The 13,379-nt window shown below is 34.4% G+C and overlaps 1 protein-coding gene across 1 annotated transcript in view; it reads right to left on the bottom strand.

The window, feature by feature from the left end:
* LOC128994326 (transcriptional repressor scratch 2-like) overlaps window positions 1-6,197 on the bottom strand; it is a 36,146-nt gene extending 29,949 nt beyond the window's left edge. The window contains exon 1 of the mRNA XM_054418782.1: window positions 5,825-6,197. Within this exon, the coding sequence (XP_054274757.1) occupies window positions 5,825-6,047 (223 nt within the window). The 5' untranslated portion in view covers window positions 6,048-6,197. The remainder of the gene's footprint in view (window positions 1-5,824) is intronic.
* Between the last annotated feature and the right edge of the window lie 7,182 nt (window positions 6,198-13,379).

Here is a 13,379-nt window from a genome sequence, read left to right as displayed (position 1 = left end):
CCATGATTGAAGGACCGGCGGGCCGGAGCGGAGTGAGCGGGCGACGAGCAGCGCTGTACTGGGCGACTGTGGCGGTTTAGGGGTGTATAGGGGGCCACAGGGGGCGGTCAGGGGGCGAACATTCCTCCAGTGACGTCAGCCGCACCCCCCCTCTTCGGTTTATAGCTATTGCCAAGTTTGCAAAAAACCCTCTGGATCGTTACAGACGATAATTACTACGAGTTGGCCCACAGGCCGCCATAACTGGCATGTGCCAAGTAGTTTTGGCCTAAACTTGTATCACCCTAAGCAACACTAACAGTTAGGAAATCATATAGGTCAATGGGGGTTGTTGGAGCAATCCCATAAACCGACGACATCAGGTCGAGTAGCGATGGTTTACGAAAAAAATAACACTAAAGAATCAAAGTAAAATCTAGAGTTTTTTCGGCTATAAAATGAATACTCTATAGATTATGTACGTACTCAACAGGATCCGTAATATAAAATTAAGATTTTTTTAACTTGGTTAAAATTTTACTTGAATACACTCCGATCAAAGCTTTTTTCGTATAGGGTTTGTTTCTTTACAATTGGCTGAACTATCTTAATATATGAGGTGAAAACCTATTAAATAGATAGCTATTCCACATGTTATGTAACCTAATTAAATTTTTCACTATAGACATGCACGTATACAAAACATTTTACATGCATCTGTAACTACTTATGCTTGCAAAATAATGAAAAATAAATCAAGTGATTAATACAGGTTCGTGTTTATTTTGAGGATATTGCGAACTATTAATTTGATAGCACAAACTTGCCAAGCGTATTAAATGACCTTAAATAGTTTGATCCGTTTCTATATTCGTTCAAACGTGCTATGATTGTGAATGCAAATTCATGATACAAATATGACGTACAGTAAACACTTTTCTGAACTATTAAAACTTTATGAGTCTTTTTAAGGTTGTAAATTTTTGTAAGTGCTTCTATCAGACATAAAGTTTTTTTTTATCAAATTATAATCAACAGTTTTCTGGTTTTTATAACAACAGGTCGCGAGTTATTACTATCTCACCTACCGCAGTAATCGGTACTTTATTTGGAGAATAATTTTTTGTATACTTTATTTAAGAGTCCTTGGAGGCTAGTGGCCACCTTGGATGATTCCAAACAGCTACTGAAGAGTTATTTATCATTCAACAATATTTTTTCAAACACCAAAGTGAAAATAATTTAAATTTGTAGGACACTGTGAGACCATCTTACCATCTTAGAAATGTTAATTTCCTTAATTTCAATCAGCTGCTGAAGAGTTGATGACACTTATTACTTTATTTGGAGAATAATTACTTGTTTAACCACAACGTGAACACCTTAATCTGAAAATTGTCGCCATAAAATCCAACACCAAAACTTTTCGCAGGGTGTAAAACTCCCGGGCTGGTATTAGCCGAGTCACGTGCCTGTTCCCACGCTTCCCTGATAAATAATTCCTGGAGCGAGGTAATCCCCCAGGATTGCAAACATCTTAGCGCCCTAATAATATGTCACTTCCCTGCAACCCTACCCGGGCTACTCTGCTATCGACTAACCCATTTATTCTGCAGGATTTCGAAAAATCTTTGGATAAAACATTTAAATGATTGTGAAAAATAAGTTTTAACATGAATGAAGGAAATTGGTTCACTGTATTGAAAGGATATATGTGTAACGATATATAGTCAGTGTTAGAGGTAACGTACTTTGTGAAGACAGTGTAGTTAGCCGTTGATAGTGGTAGTAACTAAAACGAGACAACATAAATTACAACTGTTAGAAGGATGAATTTTTCGTTTTGAGGAAAAATATCGAACCATATGTAGAATCCATATATTTAGGAAAACAAGTATGTTGAAGTAAGGTTGAGTTGAGGTCTATGTTCTTCAGATCATTGCTTAACCACAAATCATAATTAACATACCTGATTGTGTCAAGGAAATTCAAAGATTGAAATAAAGTAATGAAGGATGACATCTCCATATTAATGAAAGTACAACACCTTAATTGACTCGCAAGATCAGAAGTGTACGCCGAGAAAAAGATAGGCCCCAGGCAACTAACTTGCGGAACGCCTCTATCCTTCGACAAAAAGATGCAAAGAAATGGATCCTTTCACGAGGACAAGTTTGGCATTGCAATGACTTACTTGAATATCAACGGTCTTATTAGAATATCGCAGGTTTTAAAGTGTCACCACTCGCATAGATAACTGATTGATCTAAAATGATTTGATGTAGTCATCAGTTTGTATATAGACACACAATCGAATCCAATATATTAAATAAAACTTAGGAATCATAAATAAATATGGCTGGAGAATATTATTAGTTAATAAATTGATTCCACAATATAGTACCAGACATTTGATGAAATGTAATTAATAAACATGTAGTAAAAACAATCTAAGTTAGCTCATCCATTATGTTTAATGATAGCTGAAACAAGTAGTTTATGAAACCATATAGAATCGTACGACTAACGAAATGGTTTTATTTATGAGATTTTTTACAGATTCCCTTATTCCATTAAGTAGAAAATATTGCCCTTATCCCCACATCTTGGTTGTAACTCCCATTTCGAAATCTTTCATCGGGTTTTCCAATAAGACGCTTTTGTGCAGTTCAAAAGCCCAATTTCGTTGGGAGAAATAACGTTTTGAGGAGAATGAGGCAGTAATAGCGAGGTCTTCTGCTAGACTGGGCCCAACTTTGGCATCTCTGCTGCTTTTTGATGCGGGCTGAACCCCGGCGTTTGTACCTTTGTGTGTGTAATGGACCTGAATAAACCTACGGAACTTGCAAGCGCTTAATTGAAATCGTTCATTTGTTTTACAAATCAGTCCCTTAATTTGGCTCGCGCTTGATTGCATGTTTGTTTCGTCAGGTGTAATGAGATTTGAGTATCATTTAGGAGTAGTGAGTGTCAGTTAGTGTTGATTTCAATATTTGTGAGAGAGTTATTCCGTTTATCTTTGTACACTAAGGCTGAATTACGTAGGCTTAACTAACAATTATGGCTAATTGTAGCATTTAGAAAATTTTTTATGTGATCTTGTTTTGAATGATCAACATAAACTCAGTTCTATAACATAATCTAACCCAATTAAATGTTATGAGGTTTAATTACTATGTTGACTTGGCCAAAATATGTATGTTGTCAATTTGGCTAAATTAAATAGTTCTCAAGTGTTTTAGTAATGTTGTATGTTAAGTTACTGTAGGCCGCTTAGAAGACCGAAGAAGGATGTTTTCGTTGACTTAGCTGAACTTAACAACTTAACCGGTTTTGGTAAGTTGTTGACTAAGATTCCTGTGTAACTTATCTGGTAGTGGTAGTATAAACCTACTCTAAAATGCAAACCCCATCAGTTTCTCATCATAAAAAACCTCCTAAAAAGATTTTAAGGTTATTTAAGGGTTTTTTCTCACGTGGTATTGCGAAATCCTCGTGTAACTTAAACAAAAAACTTCCTAAAAAGATTAAAAGGTGATTTAAGGGGTGTTGTTCAAGAGATGTTGCGAAAAAGTAGTATTATTATCCCTTACTTCTCAACATACTTCCTTTATTCTTAAAATGTCGTGAATTGGAGTTTAAGTTTAAATGCAGTAGTCATTCGTTAGAATAAACTAAAATTCTTCTCCTAAACCTTCTTCTTGAATCCCAGCTGGTAATTCCCCTATTTTCATGTACAAACCCACCTGTAAGCCATGAGCTTCCTTCACAGATGGCTTATCGATCAAGAAGCTCCTGGCAACAGTGTTATTATAATCGATCGTGTTCGCACGCACGAGACGTCCATAAACACCAATTTGTGCCTGTCAGTCACCGGTTTGGAACACGCCCTGTAGTCGGTGTATAATACACGTCATACAGTATACACTATTTGTTATACACTATACAATATACACTGAAGAAAGCACGAAGAACTAAATTGAACTTGTTGATGCACACTTGTTGGTAGCCTTGTTGATTTTACCACATAAAACCGTAGTACTTCAATACTTCGTCGAAGATTGCACATATTGTCTTGTAGACTTGCTATGATAATAAATCAACTGAATATTTAATATTTATTTTTCTCTATAGAATATATCACTAACCTTGTGACTATGATGACCAAATAGAACGTTTAGTTTTTTTGTACTCTCACTTCATACAGATAAATTAATCTCGTATGTATTTACAAATAGAACGATCTGCTGTTTCAATACTTTTGTTTGTCCCCTATTATTAAATCTACAGAGTAAAGCAGATGTAAAATTTAACCTCAAATAAAATAAAACATGCAATGCATTCAAAGCTTTTTGGACAAGAAACACAAATAAAAAAGTTTCATTTTTCAATAGGTACTATAAGAAGACTACTTGTAGTATTATTTATAATTAAATTTGCCTGTCATAAATTCAAATCTTTCTCAAACTTACAAACACTCAATTTTACTAAACATCTAGACGCTTTCTCATTGCTATTATGGTTATGGTTCAATACACATTCTACTCTAATTTTAATTCTACTTTGTCTTAACACAAGGATTATTCTCAGGTTTTATCAAGATGTCTTTTAACCTTGTTTCACGAGTGTGCGTGAGGGGTGAAATTAGTAATTCAGAAGGGTTGTATCAGTAACCATTAACCGGTTTAAAACTAGTTCTTCCAACTTCATAAAATGATCAGTAGCAGTTTGTTTCGTAAATATATACTATTGCATTCATAGTGCAGTTAATAACAAGAGAACAGTTTCAATTTCGTTCAATAATTTTCAATCGTTTAGTCAAAAAAAGACTTATGAAGGAGCTAGAAGCATTATTTAAAAGTGAAGTCATCCTTAGTTCCTTTTATTTATCATCTTTAAAAACTGCTCTGAAACTTTCAAAAAAACTATTTGACAGTAATAATATAGGATTTGTAGCCATAATGTCATTCCTAAGAGATGAAGAGTTGTGTCAAACTATGATACATATTCCTTACACCTTTTAAAATGATCACATAGATACAAATCACTAAAACTATTATGAACAGTTCATGAAATGTTAGTTTACTTTCTTATTGATATACAACACCAAACCGTCCGTTTATCAATGACTAAAAAACTTTGGAGAAAACGTTTGAGTAGTTAGTGGGAGTAGTTACTGGAAGAATTTTAGTTCTTAAGTTGGTAATATATTCGCATTTTCAAAAAAGGGTTAAGTTAGGGAGAGCCTGGGTTTGGAAAACAAATATAAAGTGGCAAAAACAGTAGAAAAAATTACACATTAAACAGCATGGGCTATTTATTGAACAGCGATCCTATAGAGGAATGCAAATCCATCTAACAGCCTGTCATGAAAAGTCAACCAAGGGTTTCTAACCTCAAATGGTATCAATTACTCAACAAACTGATTTTAATGACCACAGTTGTTTTAGGTTAGCTCTCTTACACAAAAAAAATTACGACTTTGCAAAACTTTGCAGCTGTTTGTTTATATTTCATAAAATATTCATGAATTAGCCGATCTTTATTGTACAATTCTCCAAATTACCTGTGTCAAGTTTGAGCACTGGTGTAAATGTAATTTCCAAAGCAAAATTGATCCAATGCATACTTTAATGGTCCGATAGAAATTGTTATAGACATTAGCAACACTATGCGATAAATATTTTGGAACATTACACATTTTATCAGACCTTTTTAATGCAGTAGTCGTTACTTTCTATTGAGTTGCTAAAAGTAGTGTATGATTTCTACGTCATCGTAATATTGTATTTTGCAACAGTACGTAAGAGTTATAGGTTATAGCAGCTAGCCACGTGACACCCACCTGTATGGTAGAGGATGGTGCGGTCAGTATCAGTGTCGGAGGGTAGCGGCGACTGCGGAGGCGGACTGGGGGCAGTGGCGGCGGCGGTGGGACTAGACGGCCCCCAGCACTGGGGCGAAGGCCCGACAGCATCTCCTACGACGTCGATCTCTTCCTCCTCCTCCTCCGCAGCCTGGGGCCACGGGTACGACTTCCACTTCTTGGCCATCAGACAGCGCGGCATTATCACGTGGGGGAGGCAGCGTTGGGAGGGAGGTTGCGGGGCGACATAGACACAGAGACACACACAACACACAAAACCAGCGAGAAGAATAAGGAAAAATAAACACAAAAAAGAGAAAAAACCGAACCGAACAAATCGACCCCAGAGGCTCGTGCGGTTTTTTGAACCGGAGCGCCTCTGATCGAGCGCTTATATAGGGCGCAACACCCCGGCCCCCCTCCAGAGTGCGCGCGCATCGGGGCTTCTTACACCCCTGAAAAATATGACGGCCCTCTGGTCGCCCCTCCCCTCGAGCCGCCCCCACCGCTAATTGGAGGTGACTCTCGACTGTTGCTTCGTTACGTCACGTGTTGTTCAACAATACACACAACAATAAACAGCATTGTTGCGGCGTAAACAATGGTGTCGCAGGTCATTAGTGTGAAGTTTTCAAGTAGGTGATTTTCTCTTACAAAGCAGAGTTTGTTATTTGATACACAACTATGCAGAACAATGAATTACCTTGAGATTTGCAAAGAAGTATGAATAAAATAACTTCCGTTTAACGGGAGTAAACCAATAAGCCTTAAGCAATAGTTTGTTTTTATTAAAATATTAAGCTATATATATTTATTTTGAAGTTTAAATACACATTGGGCTTATACTTAAATTTATTGCTATAATAAATTAAATTGAAACTATTTTAAATTCTGGTTCCGTACCATTCTTAGAAAAAAGTTGAATTGTTTAGTAAACATGCTACATTTTTGTTCTTAAAAGTTTTTAATGGAGATTTTTTCAGAGTTATCTAGCAAAAATCGGGCTTGTTTGACTAGTATGACGGTGATCATATATCATACAAATTTGTGTTATATAATTGAACCTGAAGAGAATAAAATGTGTATGGATGTCTTCGTAATCTTCATTTTAAACACAATATAAGAAGATACAATTATGTACTTTTTGCTTCTTAGAAGTAGGGATAATTTATAATAAATCTAATACGAAAACTATACAAAGAAATAGTAAACCCGTAAACTAATAAAGATAAAGCCGTTATAAAGTCAAAGAAATTATTATCATGAAAAGTAATGTAAAAACGTGGTGTTTAAAGGACATCTTCATCATTTTATCTTTTTTTCAATCAACTAAAATATTATTTCTTTTTTAAAAGGTCATCATTATTATTATCTACTATTACCTGCGGAATGTTGTATAAAATAACTATTAAATACACTATGCTCCGCCGGAAAGGAACTTAATAATTTAAAATGAAGTACATCCACATAAGAATGTTTTGTGCGTTAAATTTGAATGTTTTTCGTACTTTGTTTTTTACTATGACCAATGAAAATTCTATTACGAGCAAAAATGACATGACAATAAAATATTTGATAGTAATTTACGACGATGGACTTTTACTATTTGTAAATATGTAACAGAAATTACAAAAATATAATTAACATAAAACATGCAGGAAATATCAATGTCACACAATCTATCTTCTAGGGAAATGGCACCAAGAGTTTTTAAGTGTTTGTAAGTTAATTTAAACATAAAATAAAACTAATATAATAAAATATAATGTTATCCAGTCCAAGGAGTTCAAAACACAAACAAATAACCTAGCTGATGAACAAAAATTCAATATTATCTGTGTACAGACAGTTACAACACTCTGTGCAAACTATCAGCGAGACAAAGTTTATGTTCAGTTTGGAGCATGTGAACTACAGCCTATAAATGAGTCGATAGTGTCAAACGAATCGTCATGCTAAATTTATAGTTTAGCTATTTAGCCGTACGATCCTGGCTAAAGAAAGAGCGTATGTACAGTGTGATTTGCACCCTGTACGTCGTCGCGTAGTACATTAGTTAATAGGATACAGATTTTTGAAATATTATTTTAGTACGGTAGTATGCAAACTAATGCCACACATACCATTGAACATCAGTATGAAATACGTACAGTGGTATGTCATAATTGAAGTTTTTTAAATTACTTTTATTAAGCTAATTAATTCAAATCGTCTTTTGACCCACAAACACTGTTGACCCAATGATAAATATGTGGTATTTTTGACCTTTTTAGATAAATGACAATTATATAAAACATTATGTAACCTTATAAAGATAAAATTCTTGGTATAACCAGTGTTACATTAGATATATACGTTAACTCCTTGTCCACTTACATTTGGTAGTTTTTTGGTATAACCAATAATCCCTCTACAGTTTGTTTGATCTTTTCCCACTTGAAATGTAGTTCTAAATAAATCTACATCTATTACTATTATACCTGAAAGTAAAAAAAAAAAAAAAAATACCTCAAATTACACACTAGTAATAATACATTACATATTTACTCACAAGATGGTAAATACATTTAAAGGATTGCAATTAAGATGGTTATTCGCCTATGGGGTCTGATGATGATTGGAGAGTCCAAATCGAAATCTCTCACCACTCACCATCTTTTATAAGAATTACCGCCTTCAGAATCCAAATCAGAATATTTTTGTTGCCAAAATAATACAGAAATGTACAGGGCAAAAGTCACTAAAACCAAACAAGTAAAATCCTACCCATTAAAATAAAGATACAAACTTTAAACGTTACAAACTATTTAGATTTTTAAAACGAAGAAACACTCTAAAACTCCTCATCAACTAAATGTTCCCTCAGATCATGCTTAATTTTTTGTTATAATTTTCGCCATTAATTGTATTAGGAAGAGAATTAAAAAGACGGATACACATGGAGAAAGACTGGTTTTTATGAAAAATTGTACTGGATCGTGGAATAGGTAGGTCGAAGTTACTTCCAAGATTGAAGCTGTGGTGAAATGACTCTTCTAATATGAAACATTGTCAAATTTTCTTTTAGAAAGTCAAAGATTCAAAAATGAAAATTTATGGGAAGGTCAGACTATTATTTCTATGAAAATAAAAAGGGATCTACAAGACTCTCTTTATTTTAGGTTGGAGATTAATTTGAGGGCTTTTTTTTGCAGTTTGAATATTTTCTTAGTTTGAAGTTTGTCGTTACCCCAAACGGGTGCACAATATGTAAGAAAAGGGTAAACAAGACCGTAATAGGAGTAGGTTGTGATCAACGACATCTTGTGTGTCAACAGTTTTAGTGTAAATATACAAACAAACGTGTAAATTCAAGTGTTAATTTGCGTATTTTTGTACTTTCAGGTAATTTAATAACAAGTACGATGCTGATCAAGAAGCTATTGGACGTATTTTTACATACTTTCAGTAAATTTAACAACACAGACAACGCTGTTCAATAAGTTATTCCCAATTCTTGATCAATTTTAATCTTTGATTGAACCAACGATTTTTCCCATCTCCTTAAACTTTTCTGGATTTATTATTTGAATATATTTAGTAATTCAAATACTTTAATACCTTTGTTCTGAAATGGCGACCATACGTATGTAGGTATTTTAAACCAAGAATGAATGGAGATGAGTGTAGGATGAGTGGCGCGATCTTTTAGTCTTGTTAGCGACTAAGGCCGACATGTTCCTTAGACACAGCTGTTAATTAATATCACGTACAGCCAATGGCAACTAAGCTACAGACATTTTATAGTGGAATCTGAACTATATTTTTGTCTTGTAATTACGGTTTGGTCTGATTATAAGGATAGTACTGTGGATATTCGTAGTACTCACTGGTGCGACGTTAATCAACACATTGGAGTATAGCATCCACAGTGCATAGCCACAATTATACCTCCAACTAGCTGTATTACAGGACGACGCAACCGTCCCAGTCATCACTATACAAAATAAAATATTTATGTCAGCAACGCGTAACAGATCCCACCCTAATCCGCAACCCCTAAAACCTCCAAGCATTGTGTGTAAGTGTCTACTCGAGCGCAGCGGTACAATGGACTCATGTAACTCTATAGCGGGAAGCGCGCGTGCTGTTCCGGTAAGAGATCCTCCACGTCCTTCGGAAGCCTTCCTGTCATCCGGCGCGTCATCCGACTTGGGTCCGGTTACTCGGGATGTGATCCTGAGGGCATGGGCTCATCCAGGACCGGCGTTCCCACAAGTGGCATACCTGTAACTGGGAACCGAGTGGGATTGGAACTCGCACGTTTGTGAAACTGTCACATCATACTATGTGACATTATACGATTGTTTGTGCTATTTGGTTTGCGCAAATAAATTGAGCGTAAATGGGGATTATTTTGTGTAGATTGTGTATCGGAAAATTGTTAATTAAATATTATCAATGTACCTATAAAAGTTGCATCACAACTTTGACAGAGTGCGTTGATAACTGACTCAAATGTCCACTGTGTTATTTTTATCATATGTTAATAATATATTATCTCATACTCGTATTAAAAAATGGGGTTTTCTATTCGCAGATTCTAAATCAACAACGGATTTTCATAATTCTTCTGTTGAAAGAAAGATATTTTTGAGAGAATAGGAATGTTGGAGACATAATTTTTATTTTGGATTCTGTTTTTCAATAATTAAAATTTAATTTTGAAAAAGTCTAGCAGCCGATGCTAATATTTTGAGTTGGATTCAAGTGCAATGCAATTTTATTTAACGAACATCTGGTTTCAAATTGTCACTAACATGTTTACGTTGCACTTTAGTTGTATACAAAAATATTGCTATTAGCCTACATATTGTTTATGTTTTATTAAAAAATGCAGTTTATTTCCTAAAGGATTTTTGTTATCAGGAAATGAGTGATTTTAAACTATACAACTTAAACACTGGCATATAATCAATAAAATTAATGCGCCGTCATTATATTAAAGTAATGGCTAAGATAGGCGGGCCATGCGTGTAGAACCGACTTTTAACTGTAACTGTGTATTCCAAGGAAAAGCACGAGGTAGACGTCGCGTCGTCTTGCTCAAGGTAGCTAAGGTACAAATGTTTTCCAATATTTGAGTACCAATGTTTTTTACTTGTACTTGAGCTATTTCCCTTAACTTGTTTGATGTAGTAAAAACGTCATCATCATGTAACAAAAACTTGAAGATTTAAAGCAATGGTCACGTCAAATATTTCAAATATGACCAGAAAATTAAGAAATAAAACAAAAAGAGAACCTTTTCCGTTAATTCACTACCACTGGTGGAATGTGGTTAGGTTAGGTTAGGTTGGGTTAGGTTTTTCTAGCTCTATACTAACCTAACTTAAGCTAACCAAAGTTTAATTCACTACCACTTCTGTTGCTAATGATCTATTGCTCTAAAGACTAGTGGTTGTGAATTAACGGAAAAGGTCCCTAAATGATGTAGGTCTTTGTGCCATATGAATAACAGTTTACGTAGGCCTACATTTGAAGAAACGCTTAACATGTCAAATAATTGAATACTAACACAATTACTTGAGTTTTTGGTTTTCGAAAGGCTTATTGTGATCAAAGGTACAGTTAAAAATATTGTATTCTAGGTATTCTAGATCAAAGATTATAGTTGGACCCAATATTTGCCAACGTTCCCCTAATCCAGGTGTGTACAAGGTCGGGTGTTCCTTGACCCCAGCACCCTAGCACCCTAGCACCCCTGTACTGCTGTAGTCTAGGCAGGTGGTAAAACCTCACCTGGATAGCGGACCTGTGTACTAGGGGATTGTCTACCTCAATCACCCCTCCAGAGACAGATGTTTCTACAAACTAGAGGTTTAATATTTAAATGTTGCAGTGAACACTTATATTGTCAAATTAACGTGGATGAAATTACCTTAAATTGTAACGAGAAAGTTTTCAAGTGAATTACGAGTGAAATTTTGGGAAAGTATGGATTTTTGTGAGTATGATAGTCTATTACGTGTACACTACTCGACGAACTAATCTTAATGGCGTAGAGACAATATATCCTATGCACACTGATTTTTTAAATTTCTTACCTGTACTAGGGTTCCGCTTACTAGTTTGCAAAATTGTTATGTTATTCTTATTAATTTATATACTTAATGAAATAAGGGTTACCCTGTTATATCCCTTTTCCAGCCGTTCTAACTTACAGATTTTTACGATTGAGGTGTCATTTAAAAGCTGATGATCTAGTGCACCTGCGAATGGTAATTGAAAAGGTGATTTCATTTAGGGCTTCTCCCCCTTACATTAGATTATATATATGTATAAATTATTTAATTACATTATATTATATAATTATTTATAGAGTCCATTTTCAAAGATTATGCTGGACAACTTTTTTATAACAGTTTAATGGTGTATTATAATTTAAAAGCTGTTCCTTCAGTTGAATGTTTAACCACAGTTAGATCGTAAACAAAAAAGTAGAGCCTAAACAGTTGTAGAATTTTTATTTCAAACTGGCTACTTTTTTGAAAACCCCAACATGATTGAGGTAGGTGGTAAATCACTCTTTATACTGTAGATCTGGAATAAAAACAATTATTATAAATTTTAAGCTCTATTCACCTAATTACTGTTATCATAAACATAATCTTGAAAAAGTATATGTCTATTGTAGTGAATTCATTCCGCTCTGAAACAAGATTTGGATCATATTGAACAGCACAATTTACGCATGGGAACCCTCAGGCTCTTAATATTATAAGGTTAACATATTTTTATCGACCAGCTGTTTTAAATTGTGTTTGATTAAGTTTTATTTTTATTGAGGAAGTTATTTAATAAGAGAGTTGTATTTATTAAAGGAACAGTAGCAGAAACCTTTCAGTATCATTCTTATTGCTTAGTTCGAAATTTGTATAGTAATATGCAGGCAAAGAGGGGTGTCGAAAATGTTATTTTCTTATACAAAGGGTAAAACTCATTAATATGACACATTAACAAGAAGAGTGTAAAGTTATTGCCACTCTACAGTTCATTATAAGATTCTTTTCAATCTATTGATTTCAGCTATAAGTACTATAAGTAGCTATAAGTAAGTGTTTTAAAAGTACGAAGACTTTTAAGTATTCGTAATTCAAATAAAATAATATTACAACAGTACTGTAAGACGCACACATGCGATCCCTTATGCACCCGTACTTGGTCAAATCATCGATAAATAACTGGTAGAATAGAGAGAATATCAACTCCTCATCTGAATTTAAATAAGCATTATCATAATACCCCCGTCGCAGCAAACCTGCAGACTAAGCGAATTTCCATTTGCTTAAATTGGATTTACACAAAAATGTCTCTTAAAAAATATAACATTTTTTCCCTATTTAATTATCATTAATTTAACGAGTACCGGTACTTAGGTTTGCTGCAACAGAGAGGGTAAAAATGTGTTTTTTTTTGTAAAATGTTAATAGGTTGGAATGAAATGAATGCATTTTCCAAATTTGATCAAAATATGTTCATAAACAAGCAAACT

The sequence above is a fragment of the Macrosteles quadrilineatus genome, unplaced genomic scaffold, assembly GCF_028750875.1.
Source record: "Macrosteles quadrilineatus isolate MER2022 unplaced genomic scaffold, UCM_ALF_1.0 Scaffold_5__1_contigs__length_97177068, whole genome shotgun sequence".
In the NCBI taxonomy this organism is placed as follows: Eukaryota; Metazoa; Arthropoda; class Insecta; order Hemiptera; family Cicadellidae; genus Macrosteles; species Macrosteles quadrilineatus.
Note: the sequence above shows the minus strand (reverse complement) of the source record. Positions and strands in the feature narration are given on the sequence as shown.